This window comes from Pseudophryne corroboree, chromosome 6 (genome assembly GCF_028390025.1).
Source record: "Pseudophryne corroboree isolate aPseCor3 chromosome 6, aPseCor3.hap2, whole genome shotgun sequence".
NCBI classification, from domain to species: domain Eukaryota; kingdom Metazoa; phylum Chordata; class Amphibia; order Anura; family Myobatrachidae; genus Pseudophryne; species Pseudophryne corroboree.
The window spans coordinates 452,042,877-452,066,670 of record NC_086449.1 but is presented as its reverse complement, the minus strand read 5'-3'; the positions used below and the strand labels follow the sequence as shown (position 1 = coordinate 452,066,670).

The window sequence follows — 23,794 nt, the reverse complement described above, 5'->3', positions numbered from 1 at the left end:
AGTTATCCGAGCTAGTCAGGAACCTCCTAAAACCGAACCAAGTCTCAGTGCATCAATGCACAAGGGTTCTGGGTAAAAATGGTGGCTTCCTACGAAGCAATCCCATTCGGCAGATTCCACGCAAGACTTTCCAGTGGAACCTACTGGACAAATGGTCCGGGTCGCATCTTCAGATGCTTCAGCGGATAACCCTGTCACCGGGGACAAGGGTATCCCTCCTGTGGTGGTTGCAGAGTGCTCATCTTCTAGAGGGCCGCAGATTCGGCATTCGGGACTGGGTCCTGGTGGCCACGGATGCCAGCCTGAGAGGCTGGGGAGCAGTCACACAGGGAAGGAATTTCCAGGGCTTATGGTCAAGCCTGGAGACATCTCTTCATATAAACATTCTGGAACTAAGGGCCATTTACAATGCCCTAAGTCAAGCGAAACCCCTGCTTCAGGGTCAGGCGGTATTGATCCAATCGGACAACATCACGTCAGTCGCCCACGTAAACAGACAGGGCGGCACGGGAAGCAGGGGGGCAATGGCAGAAGCTGCAAGGATTCTTCGCTGGGCGGAAAATCATGTGATAGCACTGTCAGCAGTGTTCATTCCGGGAGTGGACAACTGGGAAGCAGACTTCCTCAGCAGACACGACCTTCACCCGGGAGAGTGGGGACTTCACCCAGAAGTCTTCCACCTGATTGTAAACCGTTGGGAAAAACCAAAGGTGGACATAATGGCGTCCCATCTAAACAAAAAACTAGACAGATATTGCGCCAGGTCAGGGGACCCTCAGGCAATAGCGGTGGACGCTCTGGTAACACCGTGGGTGTACCAGTCAGTGTATGTGTTCCCTCCTCTGCCTCTCATACCAAAAGTACTGAGAATCATAAGAAGGAGAGGAGTAAGAACTATACTCATGGTTCCGGATTGGCCAAGAAGGACTTGGTATCCGGAACTTCAAGAGATGCTCACGGACGAACCGTGGCCTCTACCTCTAAGAAAGGACCTGCTCCAGCAGGGGCCTTGTCTGTTCCAAGACTTACCGCGGCTGCGTTTGACGGCTTGGCGGTTGAACGCCGGATCCTGAAGGAAAAAGGCATTCCAGATGAAGTCATCCCTACCCTGGTCAAGGCCAGGAAGGACGTAACCGCAAAACATTATCACCGCATTTGGCGAAAATATGTTGCGTGGTGGGAGGCCAAGAAGGCCCTACAGAGGAATTTCAACTGGGTCGTTTCCTCCATTTCCTGCAAACAGGACTGTCTATGGGCCTAAAATTAGGGTCCATTAAGGTTCAAATTTCGGCCCTGTCGATTTTCTTCCAAAAGGAACTGGCTTCAGTGCCTGAAGTTCAGACATTTGTAAAAGGGGTACTGCATATACAGCCTCCTTTTGTGCCTCCAGTGGCACCTTGGGATCTCAATGTTGTGTTGAGTTTCCTAAAGTCACATTGGTTTGAACCACTCACCACTGTGGACTTAAAATATCTCACATGGAAGGTGACGATGCTGTTAGCCCTGGCTTCAGCCAGGCGTGTGTCAGAATTGGCGGCTTTATCATATAAAAGCCCTTATTTAATATTTCATTCTGACAGGGCAGAATTGAGGACTTGTCCTCAATTTCTACCTAAGGTGGTTTCTGCATTTCACATGAAGCAACCTATTGTGGTACCTGCGGCTACTAAGGACTTGGAGGATTCCAAGTTGCTTGACGTGGTCAGGGCCCTGAAAATAATATGTTTCCAGGACGGCTGGAGTCAGAAAATCTGACTCGCTGTTTATCCTGTATGCACCCAACAAACTGGGTGCTCCTGCTTCTAAGCAGACGATTGCTCGTTGGATTTGTAGTACAATTCAGCTTGCACATTCTGTGGCAGGCCTGCCACAGCCAAAAATCTTAAAATGCCCACTCCACAAGGAAGGTGGGCTCATCTTGGGCAGCTGCCCGAGGGGTCTCGGCTTTACAACTTTGCCGAGCAGTTACTTGGTCAGGAGCAAATACGTTTGTAAACTTCTACAAATTTGTTACCCTGGCTGAGGAGGACCTGGAGTTCTCTCATTCGGTGCTGCAGAGTCATCCGCACTCTCCCGCCCGTTTGGGAGCTTTGGTATAATCCCCATGGTCCTTACGGAGTTCCCAGCATCCACTAGGACGTCAGAGAAAATAAGAATTTACTTACCGATAATTCTATTTCTCGTAGTCCGTAGTGGATGCTGGGCGCCCATCCCAAGTGCGGATTGTCTGCAATACTGGTACATAATTATTGTTACCAAAAAATTCGGGTTATTGTTGTAGTGAGCCATCTTTTATAGAGGCTTCTCTATTATCATGCTGTTAACTGGGTTCAGATCACAAGTTGTACAGTGTGATTGGTGTGGCTGGTATGAGTCTTACCCGGGATTCAAAATCCTTCCTTATTGTGTACGCTCGTCCGGGCACAGTATCCTAACTGAGGCTTGGAGGAGGGTCATAGGGGGAGGAGCCAGTGCACACCAGGTGATCCTAAAGCTTTCTTTAGATGTGCCCTGTCTCCTGCGGAGCCGCTATTCCCCATGGTCCTTACGGAGTTTCCAGAATCCACTACGGACTACGAGAAATAGAATTATCGGTAAGTAAATTCTTATTTTTTTACCCCAGGTAGCTTCTCAACCTAAGAAGACGCCGTATTATCAGGCGCAGTCCTTTCGGCCCCATAAGGGCAAGCGGGCAAAAGGCGCCTCATTTCTGCCCCGTGGCAGAGGGAGAGGAAAAAGGCTGCAGCAAACAGCCAGTTCCCAGGAACAAAAGCCCTCTCCCGCCTCCGCAAAGTCCTCAGCATGACGCTGGGGCTTTACAAGCGGACTCAGGCACGGTGGGGGCCCGTCTCAAGAAATTCGAGACGTCTCCCTCTCGCCGTTTCCTAAAGTCTGCTTTACCGACGTCTCCCTCAGACAGGGAGGCAGTATTGCAAGCCATTCACAAGCTGTATTCCCAGCAGGTGATAATCAAGGTACCCCTCCTGCAACAGGGAAAGGGGTACTATTCCACACTATTTGTGGTACCGAAGCTGGACGGCTCGGTGAGACCAATTTTAAATCTAAAATCCTTGAACACTTACATACAAAGGTTCAAATTCAAGATGGAGTCACTCAGAGCAGTGATTGCAAACCTGGAAGAAGGGGACTATATGGTCTCTCTGGACATCAAAGATGCTTACCTACATGTCCCAATTTACCCTTCTCACCAAGGGTACCTCAGGTTTGTGGTACAGAACTGTCACTATCAGTTTCAGACGCTGCCGTTTGGATTGTCCACGGCACCCCGGGTCTTTACCAAGGTAAGGGCCGAAATGATGATACTCCTTCGAAAGAAGGGAGTTTTAGTTATCCCTTACTTGGACGATATCCTGATAAGGGCAAGATCCAGGGAACAGTTGGAAGTCGGGGTAGCACTATCTCAGATAGTGCTGTGGCAGCACGGTTGGATTCTCAATATTCCAAAATCGCAGCTGATCCCGACAACACGCCTTCTATTCCTAGGGATGATCCTGGACACAGTCCAGAAAAAGGTGATTCTCCCGGAGGAGAAAGCCAGGGAGTTATCCGAACTAGTCAGAAACCTCCTAAAACCAGGCCAAGTGTCAGTGCATCAGTGCACAAGGGTCCTGGGAAAAATGGTGGCTTCCTACGAAGCAATTCCATTCGGCAGATTCCACGCAAGAACTTTCCAGTGGGACCTGCTGGACAAATGGTCCGGATCGCGTCTTCAGATGCATCAGCGGATAACCCTGTCACCAAAGACAAGGGTGTCTCTCCTGTGGTGGTTGCAGAGTGCTCATCTTATAGAGGGCCGCAGATTCGGCATTCAGGACTGGGTCCTGGTGACCACGGATGCCAGCCTGCGAGGCTGGGGAGCAGTCACACAGGGAAGAAATTTATAGGGCTTGTGGTCAAGCCTGGAGACATCACTTCATATAAATATTTTGGAGCGAAGGGCCATTTACAATGCCCTAAGCCAAGCAAGACCTCTGCTTCAAGGTCAGCCGATGCTGATCCAGTCGGACAACATCACGGCAGTCGCCCACGTAAACAGACAGGGCGGCACAGGAAGCAGGAGGGCAATGGCAGAAGCTGCAAGGATTTTTCGCTGGGCGGAAAATCATGTGATAGCATTGTCAGCAGTGTTCATTCCGGGAGTGGACAACTGGGAAGCAGACTTCCTCAGCAGGCACGACCTCCACCCGGGAGAGTGGGGACTTCACCCAGAAGTCTTCCACATGATTGTAAACCATTGGGAAAAACCAAAGGTGGACATGATGGCGTCCCGCCTAAACAAAAAATTGGACAGGTATTGCGCCAGGTCAAGGGACCCTCAGGCAATAGCTGTGGACGCTCTGGTAACACCGTGGGTGTACCAGTCAGGGTATGTGTTCCCTCCTCTTCCTCTCATACCAAAAGTACTGAGAATTATAAGACGGAGGGGAGTAAGAACTATACTCGTGGCTCCGGATTGGCCAAGAAGGACTTGGTACCCGGAACTTCAAGAGATTCTCACGGAGGACCCGTGGCCTCTACCTCTAAGAAGGGACCTGCTCCAGTAAGGACCCTGTCTATTCCAAGACTTACCGCGGCTGCGTTTGACGGCAGGGGGGATGAACGCCGGATCCTGAAGGAAAAAGGCATTCCGGATGAAGTCATCCCTACCCTGATCAAGCCAGGAAGGATGTAACCGCAAAGCATTATCACCGCATTTGGCGAAAATATGTTGCGTGGTGCGAGGCCAGTAAGGCCCCGATGGAGGAATTTCAACTAGGTCGATTCCTGCATTTCCTATAAACAGGAGTGTCTATGGGCCTAAAATTGGGGTCCATTAAGGTTCAAATTTCGGCCCTGTCAATTTTCTTCCAGAAAGAACTAGCTTCAGTTCCTGAAGTTCAGACGTTTGTAAAAGGGGTACTGCATATACAGCCTCCTTTTGTGCCTCCAGTGGCACTGTGGGATCTCAATGTAGTTTTGGGGTTCCTAAAGTCACATTGGGTTGAACCACTTGAATCTGTGGAGTTAAAATATCTCACATGGAAAGTGGTCATGTTGTTGGCCCTGGCCTCGGCCAGGCGCGTGTCAGAATTGGCGGGCTTTATCCTGTAAAAGCCCTTATCTGATCTTCCATTCAGACAGGGCGGAATTGAGGACTCGTCCTCATTTTCTCCCTAAGGTGGTTTCAGTGTTTCATCTGAACCAACCTATTGTGGTACCTGCGGCTACTAGTGACTTGGAGGACTCCAAGTTGTTGGACGTAGTCAGGGCCTTGAAAATATATGTTTCCAGGACGGCTGGAGTCAGGAAATCTGACTCGCTGTTTATCCTGTATGCACCCAACAAGCTGGGTGCTCCTGCTTCTAAGCAGACTATTGCTCTTTGGATTTGTAGTACAATTCAGCTTGCACAATCTGTAAAAGCCCATTCCACAAGGAAGGTGGGCTCATCTTGGGCGGCTGCCCGAGGGGTCTCGGCGTTACAACTTTGCCGAGCAGCTACTTGGTCAGGGGCAAAGAAGTTTGCTAAATTCTACAAATTTGATACCCTGGCTGAGGAGGACCTGGAGTTCTCTCATTCGGTGCTGCAGAGTCATCCGCACTCTCCCGCCCGTTTGGGAGCTTTGGTATAATCCCCATGGTCCTTACGGAGTTCCCAGCATCCACTAGGACGTCAGAGAAAATAAGATTTTACTTACCGATAATTCTATTTCTCGTAGTCCGTAGTGGATGCTGGGCGCCCATCCCAAGTGCGGATTGTCTGCAATACTTGTACATAGTTATTGTTACAAAAATCGGGTTATTGTTGTGAGCCATCTTTCCAGAGGCTCCTTTGTTATCATGCTGTTAACTGGGTTCAGATCACAGGTTATACGGTGTGATTGGTGTGGCTGGTATGAGTCTTACCCGGGATTCAAAATCCTTCCTTATTGTGTACGCTCGTCCGGGCACAGTATCCTAACTGAGGCTTGGAGGAGGGTCATAGGGGGAGGAGCCAGTGCACACCAGGTAGTCCTAAAGCTTTACTTTTGTGCCCAGTCTCCTGCAGAGCCGCTATTCCCCATGGTCCTTACAGAGTTCCCATGGTCCTTACGGAGTTCCCAGCATCCACTACGGACTACGAGAAATAGAATTATCGGTAAGTAAATTCTTATTTTTACCTAAGTTTGAATATATTTTTCCTAGTTATATTTTAAAATGTTCTATACATAATGTACAAAGTGTGCCCCCCAAAAGGAGTATTTTCTTCTGTATACCCCTTTTTGGGATGGTGCCCTGTTTTGATTTATCCAGTATTACACAAAATTCCTGGGGAGCACTGCAAACTAGAGATGAGCGGGTTCGGTTTCTTTGAATCCGAACCCGCACGAACTTCACTTTTTTTTCCACGGGTCCGAGCGACTCGGATCTTCCCGCCTTGCTCGGTTAACCCGAGCGCGCCCGAACGTCATCATGACGCTGTCGGATTCTCGCGAGGCTCGGATTCTATCGCGAGACTCGGATTCTATATAAGGAGCCGCGCGTCGCCGCCATTTTCACTCGTGCATTGAGATTGATAGGGAGAGGACGTGTCTGGCGTCCTCTCCATTAGAATAGAGATAGATAGATTAGATAGAGAGAGATTGTGCAGAGTCGCAGACAGAGTTAGTTTACCACAGTCAGTGACCAGTGCAGTTGCTAGTTAACTTTTATTTAATATAATATATCCGTTCACTTCTCTCTGCTATATCCGTTCTCTGCCTGAAAAAAAAAACGATACACAGCACAGTCAGTCACACAGTGTGACTCAGTCTGTGTGCACTCAGCTCAGCCCAGTGTGCTGCACAGTCATCAATGTATAAATTAAAAGCTTATAATTAATTGTGGGGGAGACTGGGGAGCACTGCAGGTTGTTAGCAGGAGCCAGGAGTACAATTATATTAATTAACAGTGCACACTTTTGCTGCAGGAGTGGTGACCAGTGCCTGACCACCAGTATAGTATTGTTGTATACTACTAATATCTCTTTAAATATCAACCAGTCTATATTAGCAGCAGACACAGTACAGTGCGGTAGTTCACGGCTGTGGCTACCTCTGTGTCGGCACACGGCAGGCAGTCCGTCCGACCAGAATTGTATTATTTATTATTATATACCTACCACCTAACCGTGGTTTTTTTTTCATTCTTTATACCGTCATAGTGTCATCCTAATTGTTACGAGTATACTACTATCTCTTTATCAACCAGTGTACAGTGCGGTAGTTCACGGCTGTGGCTACCTCTGTGTCGGCACACGGCAGGCAGTCCGTCCGACCAGAATTGTATTATTTATTATTATATACCTACCACCTAACCGTGGTTTTTTTTTCATTCTTTATACCGTCATAGTGTCATCCTAATTGTTACGAGTATACTACTATCTCTTTATCAACCAGTGTACAGTGCGGTAGTTCACGGCTGTGGCTACCTCTGTGTCGGCACACGGCAGGCAGTCCGTCCGACCAGAATTGTATTATTTATTATTATATACCTACCACCTAACCGTGGTTTTTTTTTCATTCTTTATACCGTCATAGTGTCATCCTAATTGTTACGAGTATACTACTATCTCTTTATCAACCAGTGTACAGTGCGGTAGTTCACGGCTGTGGCTACCTCTGTGTCGGCACACGGCAGGCAGTCCGTCCGACCAGAATTGTATTATTTATTATTATATACCTACCACCTAACCGTGGTTTTTTTTTCATTCTTTATACCGTCATAGTGTCATCCTAATTGTTACGAGTATACTACTATCTCTTTATCAACCAGTGTACAGTGCGGTAGTTCACGGCTGTGGCTACCTCTGTGTCGGCAGTCGGCAGGCAGTCCGTCCATCCATAATTGTATTATTATAATATATACCACCTAACCGTGGTTTTTTTTTCATTCTTTATACCGTCGTCATAGTGTCATACTAGTTGTTACGAGTATACTACTATCTCTTTATCAACCAGTGTACAGTGCGGTAGTTCACGGCTGTGGCTACCTCTGTGTCGGCAGTCGGCAGGCAGTCCGTCCATCCATAATTGTATTATTATTATAATATATACCACCTAACTGTGGTATTTTTTTTTCTTTCTTTATACCGTCGTCATAGTGTCATACTAGTTGTTACGAGTATACTACTATCTCTTTATCAACCAGTGTACAGTGCGGTAGTTCACGGCTGTGGCTACCTCTGTGTCGGCACTCGGCAGCCCGTCCATAATTGTATATACCACCTAACCGTGGTTTTTTTTTCTTTCTTTATACATACATACTAGTTACGAGTATACTATCTCTTTATCAACCAGTCTATATATTAGCAGCAGACACAGTACAGTGCGGTAGTTCACGGCTGTGGCTACCTCTGTGTCGGCACTCGGCAGCCCGTCCATAATTGTATACTAGTATCCAATCCATCCATCTCCATTGTTTACCTGAGGTGCCTTTTAGTTGTGCCTATTAAAATATGGAGAACAAAAAAGTTGAGGTTCCAAAATTAGGGAAAGATCAAGATCCACTTCCACCTCGTGCTGAAGCTGCTGCCACTAGTCATGGCCGAGACGATGAAATGCCAGCAACGTCGTCTGCCAAGGCCGATGCCCAATGTCATAGTACAGAGCATGTCAAATCCAAAACACCAAATATCAGTAAAAAGCCTCTTTTTTTCTTTGCGTCATGTGCTGTTTGGGGAGGGTTTTTTGGAAGGGACATCCTGCGTGACACTGCAGTGCCACTCCTAGATGGGCCCGGTGTTTGTGTCGGCCACTAGGGTCGCTAATCTTACTCACACAGCTACCTCATTGCGCCTCTTTTTTTCTTTGCGTCATGTGCTGTTTGGGGAGGGTTTTTTGGAAGGGCCATCCTGCGTGACACTGCAGTGCCACTCCTAGATGGGCCCGGTGTTTGTGTCGGCCACTAGGGTCGCTAATCTTACTCACACAGCTACCTCATTGCGCCTCTTTTTTTCTTTGCGTCATGTGCTGTTTGGGGAGGGTTTTTTGGAAGGGCCATCCTGCGTGACACTGCAGTGCCACTCCTAGATGGGCCCGGTGTTTGTGTCGGCCACTAGGGTCGCTAATCTTACTCACACAGCTACCTCATTGCGCCTCTTTTTTTCTTTGCGTCATGTGCTGTTTGGGGAGGGTTTTTTGGAAGGGACATCCTGCGTGACACTGCAGTGCCACTCCTAGATGGGCCCGGTGTTTGTGTCGGCCACTAGGGTCGCTTATCTTACTCACACAGCGACCTCGGTGCAAATTTTAGGACTAAAAATAATATTGTGAGGTGTGAGGTATTCAGAATAGACTGAAAATGAGTGTAAATTATGGTTTTTGAGGTTAATAATACTTTGGGATCAAAATGACCCCCAAATTCTATGATTTAAGCTGTTTTTTAGTGTTTTTGGAAAAAAACACCCGAATCCAAAACACACCCGAATCCGACAAAAAAAATTCGGTGAGGTTTTGCCAAAACGCGTTCGAACCCAAAACACGGCCGCGGAACCGAACCCAAAACCAAAACACAAAACCCGAAAAATTTCAGGCGCTCATCTCTACTGCAAACCCCGAGTTGCGTGTATGGGACTCTCCTCTATTACCTCTTGTAATAGTTGGTCTTAGTATCATTCTCTTACCTTCCAAGTCTTGTGCGGAAGAACCCTGATAAAATCAGGGAATCTGTAAGTTGAATAAACATTGTAACAGTATCTGCTTTACAACATCAAGCATGATTAATTAGAATCATGTTTGAAGTTGTGAAGCAGGACCTGTTAAAATGCTGTATATCACGTTATTAACGTATCTGTATCCCATGTTCCACAGGGTCTGTATTCTCAGTTTCAACCTATTAATTGGCTAACTTGCATACTGATCTCGTATGTAAAGACATTAGGATGTATTACTAAACGACTGGGTTTGCTAGAGACAATATGATAGTAGTGCTGCAGAGAAAAACGTGTAAAGGGGTGGTGGTTGCACACTGAGAGATCCGTTCTTAAAAAGCACAGATCTCTGGTGTGTATGACCCACAGCGATAGCTATCGCCAGTGCTAGATTGGCCTGCATGCAAGCACAATCTAGCACAAAGCTCATTTCACCTGCTGGGTGAAATGAGCGTCCCCCACCCCCTCGCTCAGCACACATCGCGCAGTGCTGAGCGGAGGGGAGAGATGTGTGCTGAGCGGTTTTGCTCGGCACACCTCTGTAGTGTGTACAGGGCTTAATTTTCAGTAGGGATTTGGGGTTGAGTGTAGTAAAGGCCTATTGACATTTTAATGTAACCATGAGTACATTTTGTTTATAAAGGAAGATTAAGAAATGTGCTGGTGTCAAATACTTTGTAAATGTTGTAGTAAGTTCTACTAGATAATATGGGGGTATACGCAATTGCGGTCGAATTCCCGAAAATGTCGAAAAACGGGACGTTTTCGCCCCCCCAAAAAATTGACAATGCAATACAGTACTTTTCGTCAAAAAAACGGCCATTCCCTGGAGGAGTGGGGACACCTTCAATCAAGGGGTACCCTCCCCAGCCACCCAAGGGCCAGGGGTGAAGCCCGAGGCTGTGTCCCCCCCCCCCATCCAAGGGCTGCGGATGGGGGGCTGATAGCCATGTGTAAAAATGTAAGAATATTGTTTTTGGCAGAAGAACTTCAAGTCCCAGCAAGCCTCCCCCGCAAGCCGGTACTTGGAGAACCACCACAAGTACCAGCATGCGGGGGGGGAAATGGGCCCGCTGGTACCTGTAGTTCTACTGCAAAAAAAATACCCAAATAAAAACAGGTCACAGACACCGTGAAAGTATAACTTTATTACATACATGCCGACACACATACTTACCTATGTTGACATGCCGACTCTAGCCACGTCTCCAATGTCGACGCCCGGGGTACCTGAAAATAAAATTATACTCACCTGATCCAGTGTCCGTTTCTTTTATTGTAATCCACGTACTTCGCAAAACAAAAAAACGCATTTACCCTAACCAGACGGACTGAAAGGGGTCCCATGTGTAAACACTTGTCCAAGTAGAATCCACGGTGTACCTGAAAATAAAAAACGAACACCCGAACCAGGCGGACTGAAAGGGGTCCCATGTTTACACATGTGACCCCTTTCCCCGAATGCAGAGACGCCCCGTGACTCCTGTCACAGAAGGTCCCTTCTGCCAATCAGGAAAAGCCACTTCGTGGCACTCTCCTGATTGGCTGTATGCGCGTCGGAGCTGTCAGACGCGCATCGCACAGCCCCCTCCATTATCTTCAATGGTGGGAACTTTGCGGTCAGCGGTGAGGTCACCCGCGGTCAGCGGCTGACCGCTGGTAACCCCACCGCTGACCGCAAAGTTCCCACCATTGAAACTAATGGAGGGAGCTGTGCGATGCGCTGTCTGCCAGCTCAGACGCGCAAAGCCAATCAGGAGAGTGCCACGAAGTGGCGCTTCCTGATTGGCAGAAGGGACCTTCTGTGACAGGAGTCACGGGGGGTCTCTGCATTTGGGCAAAGGGGTCCCATGTGTAAATATGGGACCCCTTTCAGTCCGTCTGGTTCGGGTAAATGCGTTTTTTTGTTCTGCCAAGTACGTGGATTACAATAAAAGAACTGGACACTGTATCAGGTGAGTATAATTTTATTTTCAGGTACCCTGGACGTCCAGGGTACCCCGGCCAGGGGTGACTAGTTGGGTATTTAATGCCACTGCCGCAGGGCGCTGTATAAAAGTGACCCCCGGCTGTGGCATTATCTCTCCAGCTAGTGGAGCCCGGTGCTGGTACAAAAAATACGGGGGACCCCTACTCTTTTTGTCCCCCGTATTTTTTGCATCAGGACCAGGCGCAGGGCCCGGTGCTGGTTGTTAAAATACGGGGGATCCCCTGTCATTTTTCCCCCCGTATTTTGGCAACCAGGACCGGCTCAAAGAGCCCGAGGCTGGTTATGCTTAGGAGGGTGGACCCCACGCAAATTTTTTTTGGGTTTTTTACCGTTTTTTAAACATTTTTAAAAATCTTATAAAAATCCGTCAAATCGGCCGTTTTTCGACAGCGGGACTGTCGAATTCGTTTTTTATTTAATATGTCGAATTCCGGCACCCACCTGCCGGAATTCGACGGTCGAATTGTGTCGAATTTAAATAACGGGCGAAAAAGTGCCGCAATTCGCCCGGAATTGCATATACCCCAGTGACTGCAACCTGCACGGTTTTTAAGAAGAAAGCTATTTCCATTTGAGAAGATGTTCCTAAGTCTGTTGCTAAATTTGTTCCATTATATCTGTTTAAAATAATACAAGATCTTTTTTAAAAATATGCACAAAAGGATGTTCTATGTTCTATTCCAACAATCTGTTTGTTTTATTACCTGTGTGAAGTCAGTTCTGTATGTGTTTTTTTTTTTTTTTTTTTTATGATTAGGTAAAAGTGGAGCAGGTTGCTATGGAGCTACAGCTGACACCACTGACTGTGCTCCTACGATCGCTACTAGAACAACTACAGGAAAAGGATCCTGCTCATATATTTGCTCATCCTGTTAATCTTTCAGAGGTGAGATTTGCAGTTGCTGAAAAATTTAATTTCTGTATGGCAATATCCACCTGTTATTGCATGATAATAGGCAATTCTATGAATGAGTTATCTGTAGGTATGTAGTTTGAGTTTTCAACATTGGTTGGCAGGTTAAATTATAGCTCATTTAAGAATAAGAATAATGACACAGGCTCTTCATTTGGAGTGTAGGGAAATTAAGATGTTTCCTTTACAAAACTGTGGTGCACTTTGCTTGTGACAGCTACATTTTGTGATAGTGTGTTGGGTGTAACAAAATGTTCTACCTGAAAAATAAGCCTAGTTTAGGCACACTGATATTACATCCATCTTTAAAAAAAAAAAAAAAAAAAGTTCTTCAGTTTTAACAAGAATTTATATGTTAAAACTTACACACATGTCCCGTAAGTGACAGTGGAATGTACCTGATCTTTGGGTAAACTAGTTGTGTTGTTGCTTTCCAAGCAAAGGCAACATATGCCACTTAGTCATCCTATTTTTTCATTTATTAGGTTCCTGATTACATGGACCACATAAAACATCCTATGGATTTCTCTACAATGAAGAAACGGTTAGAAGATCAAAGATACAGAAATTTGAATGAGTTTGAAGAAGACTTCAATCTCATTATTGAAAACTGCATGAAGTATAATGCCAAGGATACAATCTTCTTTCGAGCAGCAATTCGGTTGCGAGATCAGGGAGGAGTAGTATTGAGACAAGCTAGACGTGATGCGAATACCATTGGTTATGATGATCAAACGGGAATGCATTTGCCAGAGCCACCAAAAATTGAAACTCCCCCACAGTTTTCATGGGAAGATGGTATGTTATAAAAAAAAAAAAAAAGTTTTATATTTTGAAAGACCATTAATAAATGTGTTTAATCTTATTTTTGTAGAACGTTGGTCATATGATGCTGAAACTTAAAAGCCATGCTTCCTTAAGCGGCTAATCCGTAAAAAACACAGGTTATAGTAGACTGATTTCTGCTGGCACCACTATAGTCTACAAGCAGAAATTAGCTGCTGAGGCATATCCCATGTAGTTACCAAATATCGTTCTATTGGCACTAGCAGACTATTGATTTGGCCCTAAAGTTTTATGTCCCTCAATGTATACATTAAAGATTCATGGGTGTCAATGGTGTATTATGACCTTTAAAACATTAGGCTTTTCTGTTTTATTCCAAAATGACCTTTAGACCATCACAGTACTTAAAATATATGTAACAACCCATTTTTTTTTATTTTTATACAGTTGATAGACTACTGAATCCTAATAACCGTATGCATATGGCTTTGGAAGAACAGCTGAAAGAGTTGTTGGAGAAACTGGATTTGACGTTTGCGATGAAATCAAGTGGCTCTAGAAGTAAACGATTAAAGCTACTCAAAAGAGAGATTAACAACATCCGTCAATTGCTATCGCAACAGCATGTACAGCCTCCACAAATAGAATCTGGTATTGGAAGCTTTGAAGAGGAGAATGGATCAATAGTGGAAAATGATGGTGAAGAAGATGATGGTAAGAAAACTGCTCTGCGTGTCTGTGAACATGTAGATGTTTTACCTGTATGTATGTGAGAGAGGAGACTAAACATCTGTTTACCACTTTTAAATGAACAAATTATGCAGCCAAGATTTTGATAGGATTGAGTGTAAAAATTATGTGGTTAATTCAATTATACACATGTAACTTTGGGTATAAGCCATACTTATGGTACCTCCTGTATTTGCAGATTTTGGTTCGCAGCCCCATAGCGCTGCATACAAAAATCCATAAGGACGATTCAATTCTTACACCGTCGGAGCAATTCAGTTCTGATCTGGCACCCATCACTTTTCATATGCCCAGATAGACTGGGTTTAGCCGTATATATCTGCTGCAAGAAGAAATGTCTACCGCGGCTAATGGGCGCTTGAACGGAGCAACAATTGAATTGCTCAGTTTTGTGCTCCCTAGGGACTGTTGCGGGTGAAAACATTTTGAGTCGCCACCCCCATAAGTCCAGAGTGTGATCTGGCTACGAGGGGGGTGAGTTGTGGTGCTGTTGTCATTTCCATGCCCTTTCTGTAACTGTTCCCCCTTCATGTCTAATTGAATTAACATAGATTAATGTGGTGCCGTTGATTAGCACTTTCTTTCTCTGACGTCCTAGTGGATGCTGGGACTCCGTAAGGACCATGGGGAATAGCGGCTCCGCAGGAGACAGGGCACAAAATAAAAGCTTAAGGATCAGGTGGTGTGCACTGGCTCCTCCCCCTATGACCCTCCTCCAAGCCTCAGTTAGATTTTTGTGCCCGGCCGAGAAGGGTGCAATCTAGGTGGCTCTCCTGAGCTGCTTAGAATAAAAGTTTAGTTTAGGTTTTTTTATTTTCAGTGAGTCCTGCTGGCAACAGGCTCACTGCATCGTGGGACTAAGGGGAGAAGAAACGGACTCACCTGAGTGCAGAGTGGATCGGGTTTCTTAGGCTACTGGACATTAGCTCCAGAGGGACGATCACAGGTTCAGCCTGGATGGGTCACCGGAGCCGTGCCGCCGTCCCCCTTACAGAGCCAGAAGAGACGAAGAGGTCCGGTGAAATCGGCGGCAGAAGACATCCTGTCTTCAGACTAAGGTAGCGCACAGCACCGCAGCTGTGCGCCATTGCTCTCAGCACACTTCACACTCCGGTCACTGAGGGTGCAGGGCGCTGGGGGGGAGCGCCCTGAGACGCAATATAACAGTATATACCTTAGGTGGCAAAAAGAATACATCACATATAGCTCCTGGGGCTATATGGATGTATTTTAACCCCTGCCATTTTTACACAAAAAAGCGGGAGATAAGGACGTCGTGAAGGGGCGGAGCCTATCTCCTCAGCACACAAGCGCCATTTTCCCTCACAGCTCCGCTGGAAGGACGGCTCCCTGACTCTCCCCTGCAGTCCTGCTTCAGAATCAGGGTAAAAAAGAGAAGGGGGGGCATTTTTGGCAGCAAATAACGATAATAACAGCAGCTATAAAGGAATAACACTTATATAAGGTTATCCCTGTATATATATATATATATATATATATATATATATATAGCGCTGGGTGTGTGCTGGCAGACTCTCCCTCTGTCTCTCCAAAGGGCTAAGTGGGGTCCTGTCCTCTATCAGAGCATTCCCGGTGTGTGTGCTGTGTGTCGGTACGCGTGTGTCGACATGTATGAGGAGGAAAATGATGTGGAGGCGGAGCAGTTGCCTGTGTTGGTGATGTCACCCCCTAGGGAGTCGACACCTGACTGGATGATTGTATTTAAACAATTAAGTGATAATGTCAGCAATTTGCAAAAAACTGTTGACGACATGAGACAGCCGACAAATCAATTAGTGCCTGTCCAGGCGTCTCAGACACCGTCAGGGGCGCTAAAACGCCCGTTACCTCAGTGGGTCGACACAGACCCTGACACAGATACTGAGTCTAGTGTCGACGGTGACGAGACAAACGTAATGTCCAGTAGGGCCACACGTTACATGATCACGGCAATGAAAGAGGCATTGAACCTTTCTGACACTACAAGTACCACAAAGAAGGGTATTATGTGGGGTGTGAAAAAACTACCAATAGTTTTTCCTGAGTCAGAGGAAATAAATGAGGTGTGTGATAAAGCGTGGGTTTCCCCCGATAAAAATCAGCTAATTTCTAAAAAATTATTAGCATTATATCCCTTCCCGCCAGAGGTTAGGGCGCGTTGGGAAACACCTCCTAGGGTAGATAAGGCGCTCACACGTTTATCTAAACAAGTAGCGTTACCGTCTCCTGATACGGCCACCCCCAAAGAACCAGCTGATAGAAGGCTGGAAAATATCCTAAAAAGTATATACACACATACTGGTGTTATACTGCGACCAGCAATCGCCTCAGCCTGGATGTGCAGTGCTGGAGTCGCATGGTCGGATTCCCTGACTGAGACTATTGATACCCTGGATAGGGACAATATTTTGTTAACTATAGAACATTTAAAGGATGCATTACTATATATGCGTGATGCACAGAGGGATATTTGCACCCTGGCATCAAGAATAAGTGCTATGTCCATCTCTGCCAGAAGAGCGTTATGGACGCGACAGTGGTCAGGGGATGCGGATTCCAAACGGCACATGGAAGTATTGCCGTATAAAGGGGAGGAGTTATTTGGGGCTGGTCTATCGGACCTGGTGGCCACGGCAACGGCTGGAAAATCCACCTTTTTACCCCAGGTCACTTCACATCAGCAGAAAAAGACACCGTCTTTTCAAACTCAGTCCTTTCGTTCCCATAAGTACAAGCGAGCAAAAGGCCACTCCTTTTCTGCCCCGGGGCAGAGGAAGAGGAAAAAGACTGCACCATGCAGCCGCTTCCCAGGAGCAGAAGCCCTCCCCTGCTTCTGCCAAGTCTTCAGCATGACGCTGGGGCTTTACAAGCAGACTCAGATATGGTGGGGGCCCGTCTCAAGAATTTCAACGCGCAGTGGGCTCACTCGCAAGTGGATCCCTGGATTCTACAGGTAGTATCGCAGGGGTACAAACTGGAATTCGAGGCGTTTCCCCCTCGTCGGTTCCTGAAGTCTGCTTTACCAAAGTCTCCCTCCGACAGGGAGGCAGTTTTGGAAGCCATTCACAAGCTGTATTCCCAGCAGGTGATAATCAAGGTACCCCTCCTGCAACAAGGAAAGGGGTATTATTCCACGCTGTTTGTGGTACCGAAGCCGGACGGCTCGGTGAGACCAATTTTAAATCTGAAATCCTTGAACACTTACACAAAAAGGTTCAAATTCAAGATGGAGTCTCTCAGAGCAGTGATAGCGAACCTGGAAGAAGGGGACTATATGGTGTCTCTGGACATCAAAGATGCTTATCTCCACGTCCCAATATACCCTTCTCACCAAGGGTACCTCAGGTTTGTAGTACAAAACTGTCATTATCAGTTTCAGACGCTGCCGTTTGGATTGTCCACGGCACCTCGGGTCTTTACCAAGGTAATGGCCGAAATGATGATTCTTCTACGAAGAAAAGGCATTTTAATTATCCCTTACTTGGACGATCTCCTGATAAGGGCAAGATCCAGGGAACAGTTAGAAGTCGGAGTAGCACTATCTCAAGTAGTGTTACGTCAGCACGGGTGGATTCTAAATATTCCAAAATCGCAGCTGATTCCAACGACACGTCTACTGTTCCTAGGAATGATTCTGGACACAGTCCAGAAGAAGGTGTTTCTCCCGGAGGAGAAGGCCAGGGAGTTATCCGAGCTAGTCAGGAACCTCCTAAAACCAGGCCAGGTCTCAGTGCATCAGTGCACGAGGGTCCTGGGAAAAATGGTGGCTTCTTACGAAGCGATTCCATTCGGAAGATTCCATGCAAGAACGTTTCAGTGGGATCTACTGGACAAATGGTCCGGATCGCATCTGCAGATGCATCAGCGGATAACCCTGTCGCCAAGGACAAGGGTGTCTCTCCTGTGGTGGCTGCAGAGTGCTCATCTACTAGAGGGCCGCAGATTTGGCATTCAGGATTGGATCCTGGTAACCACGGATGCCAGCCTGAGAGGCTGGGGAGCAGTCACACAGGGAAGGAATTTCCAGGGCTTGTGGTCAAGCATGGAAACATCTCTTCATATAAACATTCTGGAACTAAGGGCCATTTACAATGCCCTAAGTCGAGCAAAACCTCTGCTTCAGGGTCAGGCGGTGTTGATCCAATCGGACAACATCACGTCAGTCGCCCACGTAAACAGACAGGGCGGCACGAGAAGCAGGAGGGCAATGGCAGAAGCTGCAAGGATTCTTCGCTGGGCGGAAAATCATGTGATAGCACTGTCAGCAGTGTTCATTCCGGGAGTGGACAACTGGGAAGCAGACTTCCTCAGCAGACACGACCTTCACCCGGGAGAGTGGGGACTTCACCCAGAAGTCTTCCACCTGATTGTAAACCGTTGGGAAAAACCAAAGGTGGACATGATGGCGTCACGTCTAAACAAAAAACTGGACAGATATTGCGCCAGGTCAAGGGACCCTCAGGCAATAGCAGTGGACGCTCTGGTAACGCCGTGGGTGTACCAGTCAGTGTATGTGTTCCCTCCTCTGCCTCTCATACCAAAAGTACTGAGAATCATAAGAAGGAGAGGAGTAAGAACTATACTCGTGGTTCTGGATTGGCCAAGAAGGACTTGGTATCCGGAACTTCAAGAGATGCTCACGGACGAACCGTGGCCTCTACCTCTAAGAAAGGACCTGCTACTGCAGGGGCCTTGTCTGTTCCAAGACTTACCGCGGCTGCGTTTGACGGCATGGCGGTTGAACGCCGGATCCTGAGGGAAAAAGGCATTCCAGAAGAAGTCATCCCTACTCTGGTCAAAGCCAGGAAGGACGTAACCGCAAAACATTATCACCGCATTTGGCGTAAATATGTTGCGTGGTGTGAGGCCAAGAAGGCCCCTACAGAGGAATTTCAACTGGGTCGTTTCCTTCATTTCCTGCAAACAGGACTGTCTATGGGCCTAAAATTAGGGTCCATTAAGGTTCAAATTTCGGCCCTGTCGATTTTCTTCCAGAAAGAACTGGCTTCAGTACCTGAAGTTCAGACATTTGTAAAAGGGGTGCTGCACATACAGCCTCCTTTTGTGCCTCCAGTGGCACCTTGGGATCTCAATGTGGTGTTGAGTTTTCTAAAGTCACATTGGTTTGAACCACTTTCCACTGTGGACTTAAAATATCTCACATGGAAGGTATCGATGCTGTTAGCCTTGGCTTCAGCCAGGCGTGTGTCAGAATTAGCGGCTTTATCATATAAAAGCCCTTACTTAATTTTTCATTCTGACAGGGCGGAATTGAGGACTCGTCCTCAATTTCTACCTAAGGTGGTTTCTGCATTTCACATGAACCAACCTATTGTGGTACCTGCGGCTACCAGGGACTTAGAGGACTCTAAGTTGCTTGACGTTGTCAGGGCCTTGAAAATATATGTTTCCAGGACGGCTGGAGTCAGAAAATCTGACTCGCTGTTTATCCTGTATGCACCCAACAAGCTGGGTGCTCCTGCTTCTAAGCAGACGATTGCTCGTTGGATTTGTAGTACAATTCAGCTTGCACATTCTGTGGCAGGATTGCCACAGCCAAAATCAGTAAAAGCCCATTCCACAAGGAAAGTGGGCTCATCTTGGGCGGCTGCCCGAGGGGTCTCGGCTTTACAACTTTGCCGAGCAGCTACTTGGTCAGGGGCAAACACGTTTGCTAAATTCTACAAATTTGATACCCTGGCTGAGGAGGACCTGGAGTTCTCTCATTCGGTGCTGCAGAGTCATCCGCACTCTCCCGCCCGTTTGGGAGCTTTGGTATAATCCCCATGGTCCTTACGGAGTCCCAGCATCCACTAGGACGTCAGAGAAAATAAGATTTTACTTACCGATAAATCTATTTCTCGTAGTCCGTAGTGGATGCTGGGCGCCCATCCCTAGTGCGGATTGTCTGCAATACTTGTATATAGTTATTGTTACAAAAATTCGGGTTATTATTGTTGTGAGCCATCTTTTCAGAGGCTCCTTTGCGTTTATCATACTGTTAACTGGGTTCAGATCACAAGTTGTACGGTGTGATTGGTGTGGCTGGTATGAGTCTTACCCGGGATTCAATATCCTTCCTTATTATGTACGCTCGTCCGGGCACAGTATCCTAACTGAGGCTTGGAGGAGGGTCATAGGGGGAGGAGCCAGTGCACACCACCTGATCCTTAAGCTTTTATTTTGTGCCCTGTCTCCTGCGGAGCCGCTATTCCCCATGGTCCTTACGGAGTCCCAGCATCCACTACGGACTACGAGAAATAGATTTATCGGTAAGTAAAATCTTATTTTCATTTTCTTTGAGCTGAAAACTTGTAAGTTATGGTCATCAAAATATAAAGTTTTGTACTGTGAAATTGTATAATAGCACTGCGTGTCTTATACTGTTATTGTACCTGTCACTATATTCCCCATATTCCCAATACTTACCAGTGATGCCTTCAGTGACAGCAGTATTTGGTTCTAGATGTGCTGTATTTAGTAGCGCTTTGTAGTAATATAGCATAGAGTCAAATTATCCGTTAAGGCGGTTTTGTAGTCTACTCTTAGGGCTAAATTTACCATGCAGCACTTTTCAAAGCTGCTACGTCTGCAGTGGTTTTGGCCTCAATTTAAAGGGGCGGTTTTAGTCAATACACAATATGCTTGGTTATTGGATTTGCTATACAAACTGGTTTGCACTAATAAAAGCAAATATTATAACCTGAAAGTTACAGACACAATCATGTTTTCTTCGGTTTAGTTGGTAGATTTAAATATCCAATAATTCTATTTTCTTAAGTCAACCCTTTTGTTTTCAGTGTTTGCTGCCTTGGAAATCATTACATCGTAAGTTTTAGCTCTAAGAGTGGTAGACTACACAACATCTATAATGACCATTTGACAGGTAACAAAACTTGTCTCCAGCATGCAGCTCAGATTTGCAGTCTCTGAGAAAATGCTAGACATAGTGGCATGCTATTACATATAGCACATGTTAAGATTTTTGAGGGCTACATGTAGGTCAGTGTAGTTGTGGTTACAGATGATGTATTGTCACTTATAGGCTACTTGTGTTTGTGCATTGTAAAGATAAATGTGCACATGTTCAGTATAGTTTGTAAGGGCACACCATGAGACTGATTTATGCATATTTTATAAATACTCCTGTTTTTAACGTTTATCTTAAGATTCATTTGAAAGTTTTATGCTGGCCATACATTAGGGCAGGCATTCCCAACCGCGGTCCTCAAGGCACACCAACTGTGCAGGTTTTAGTGATATCCAGGCTTCAGCACAGATGGTTAAATCAAAATAACTGAGGTACTAATTAAGTCACCTGTGCTGAAGCCTGGATATCACTAAAACCTGGACTGTTAGTGTGCCTTGAGGACCGTGGTTGGGAAACACTGCATTAGGGCAACCCGCATTAGATGTGAGTTGTCTCACGACCCTGCCCGCCCACTAGCTCCACGGCGTGCATTTGCACCTTACAATCTATTGTACGATCCGCATTGTACCCGTACCCAGATAGACTGATCATATGTGCTGCGCATATGATAATTTGATGCGACGTGTGACCTGCGGGGCCGCACATTGCATCGTAATCGCACCCAAAACATGAACTATGTGCATGCGAATGGTCCAATTATGCGTCTCTATCGTGTATTTGTCCACGATATCGACCTAGTGTATGATCGGCATTTGTCGTTTTCTCTGTAGTCTGTTTTAATATGCCTGACCATATCTGTCTTGCATGAGGTAAAGAAATAGATATTACAGTGCTGATATCCACCTTCTGTTTTGCTAGTGGTTGCTTATTGGCTGTTGCATCCTAGGGTTTTTGTAAACCTGTTATATTTAGCCCTATTTTCTGTAATGAGTGAATGTTTGTTCAAAACCTTGCAGCGTGTTTTGCGGTGGGAGGTTGGTGCGATGGGTGTGTATTCTCTAATGCAGTGTTTCCCAACCTCGGTCCTCAAGGCACATTAACAGTCCTGGTTTTAGTGATATCCAGGCTTGAACACAGGTGACTTAATTAGTAGCGCAGTTATTTTGATTTAACCATCTGTACTAAAGCCTGGATATATAGAACGTTTTCTTCAATTTAATTTAAATCTTTAATTTTTTTTCGGTATGCTGTCTCGGCAACAGCATACCTGCATTGTGGGAGTTTGGGGGTGGGGGGGGGCATGGGGGTGCGGTCACCGGCCTTGCGAGGTGCAGAACCACTTCCCCGCTGCAGGACCACTGTCCTGAGTGCCTGCTTGTTCAGCGGTGCACTGCGGCTTGGCTGTCACAGCCGCAGCACGCCGCACACCCCTAACACTGCCTGAAGGTGACATCGGTGGTGAGTACACACCGGGTACCCAGCTAGAGGGGTCCACGGTTCAAAGTGCGGCTGACCACGGGAGCGGTGTACGGGACTCTCCCTGGGGGGTCCCGCTAGGATACCCCATGTGTACACTGGCACAAAACTGCCACTAAGCACTTGTGTGAGGTTTTAAGCTTATTTGGAGACTTTGCCAGTACAAATAATATGTACAGCTCTGGCGCCTTTGGAGAGGGCAGAGCTTCCTCAGAGCAGGCCAGCGTCGTTTTGGCGCCTTCTTCTGCTTACAGCAGCCATCAACATCAACCACTCAGCGCTTCCTGCCTCACAGACACGCTGGAAACTGGCACAGGGTGTAGCTAAGGGGTAGAGCCGCTTGTGTACACTATTCTGAGCGTATTTAGGACTGCATTTATTAGTGGTGTTGTGATCACAGACCTGACAGTCTCACTGGGGCTGTGCAGCTCAGGGTGTGCTGGTATTTCTCCCCCTCTATGCCTCCTCTCACATACAGTAGGGCAGGCTTGCATTATAACTGTCTGTGTGTTTGTGTGTATTTTTGCACTTTCTGTGAAATATGGGTAAGCACAAGCTGTACAGTATCTGTCGCACCAGATTCTCTCCATTATCTAATGACTCTGTTTCCTGTGAGCAATGTAGTCAATCTTCACAGATTAGTGAAAAGGTTGGGGGTAGAGGGTACAGAGCCCCACTGGTTAAGGTCTCTTAAGACTATGATGTCAGATATGTCATCCCAGCTCACTGCTAATGTGCAGAAGACTCGGCTACTGCAACAAGCTGTTGCAGATTTAGCTGCTAGGGCTGATGGTTTACCTGCTCTGCTCTCTAAAACAGATGATGATGATATACTGGATGATGGGGATGACCTGGATCCAGTTAGTGGGGATCCCGATTCTACTCAGGGTATTGAGCCCCTCATTTTGGCTATAAGGGGTGTGTTACAGCTCCCTCTAGAGGACGCTGCTTCAGAACAGTTTTTTTTTTTTTTTTGTATAAAACAAGCCCAATGTCTCTTTCCCTGAATCTCCAACGTTAGATGACTTATTCAAACAGGCCTGGAAAAATCCAGACAAAAAATTCCAAGTGTCCAAAAAGTTTTGGCGCACTTTCCCATTTCTACCTCAAGGTAGAAAAGTTTGGGAGGAACCCACTGGGGTGGATGTCTCCGTCTCTCGCCTGTCTAAAAAGGTGGTACTGCCTTCCCAGGGCTCCTTTACTATGAAGGACCCTGGGGATAGAAAGATAGGCTACCCTAAAATCTATATACACTGCAGCCGGCCTTTCACAAAGACCGGTCATTGCGGGTTGCTGGATGACCCATGCCATTCATTCTTGGGTCACGCAAATTCAAGGG

At 46.6% G+C, this 23,794-nt stretch overlaps 1 protein-coding gene across 7 annotated transcripts in view; it reads left to right on the top strand.

The window, feature by feature from the left end:
• The window catches only part of BRD1 (bromodomain containing 1), a 262,579-nt gene that overhangs the window by 45,483 nt on the left and 193,302 nt on the right, over window positions 1-23,794 (top strand). For all 7 annotated transcript variants that reach the window (XR_010179402.1, XR_010179403.1, XR_010179404.1 and 4 more), the window contains exons 5-7: window positions 12,417-12,545; window positions 13,058-13,370; window positions 13,806-14,072. Coding sequence is in view for 4 of the 7 variants with exons in the window: in XM_063927125.1 (XP_063783195.1) it covers window positions 12,417-12,545; window positions 13,058-13,370; window positions 13,806-14,072 (709 nt within the window). In the remaining 3 variants the exon portion in view is untranslated. The remainder of the gene's footprint in view (window positions 1-12,416; window positions 12,546-13,057; window positions 13,371-13,805; window positions 14,073-23,794) is intronic.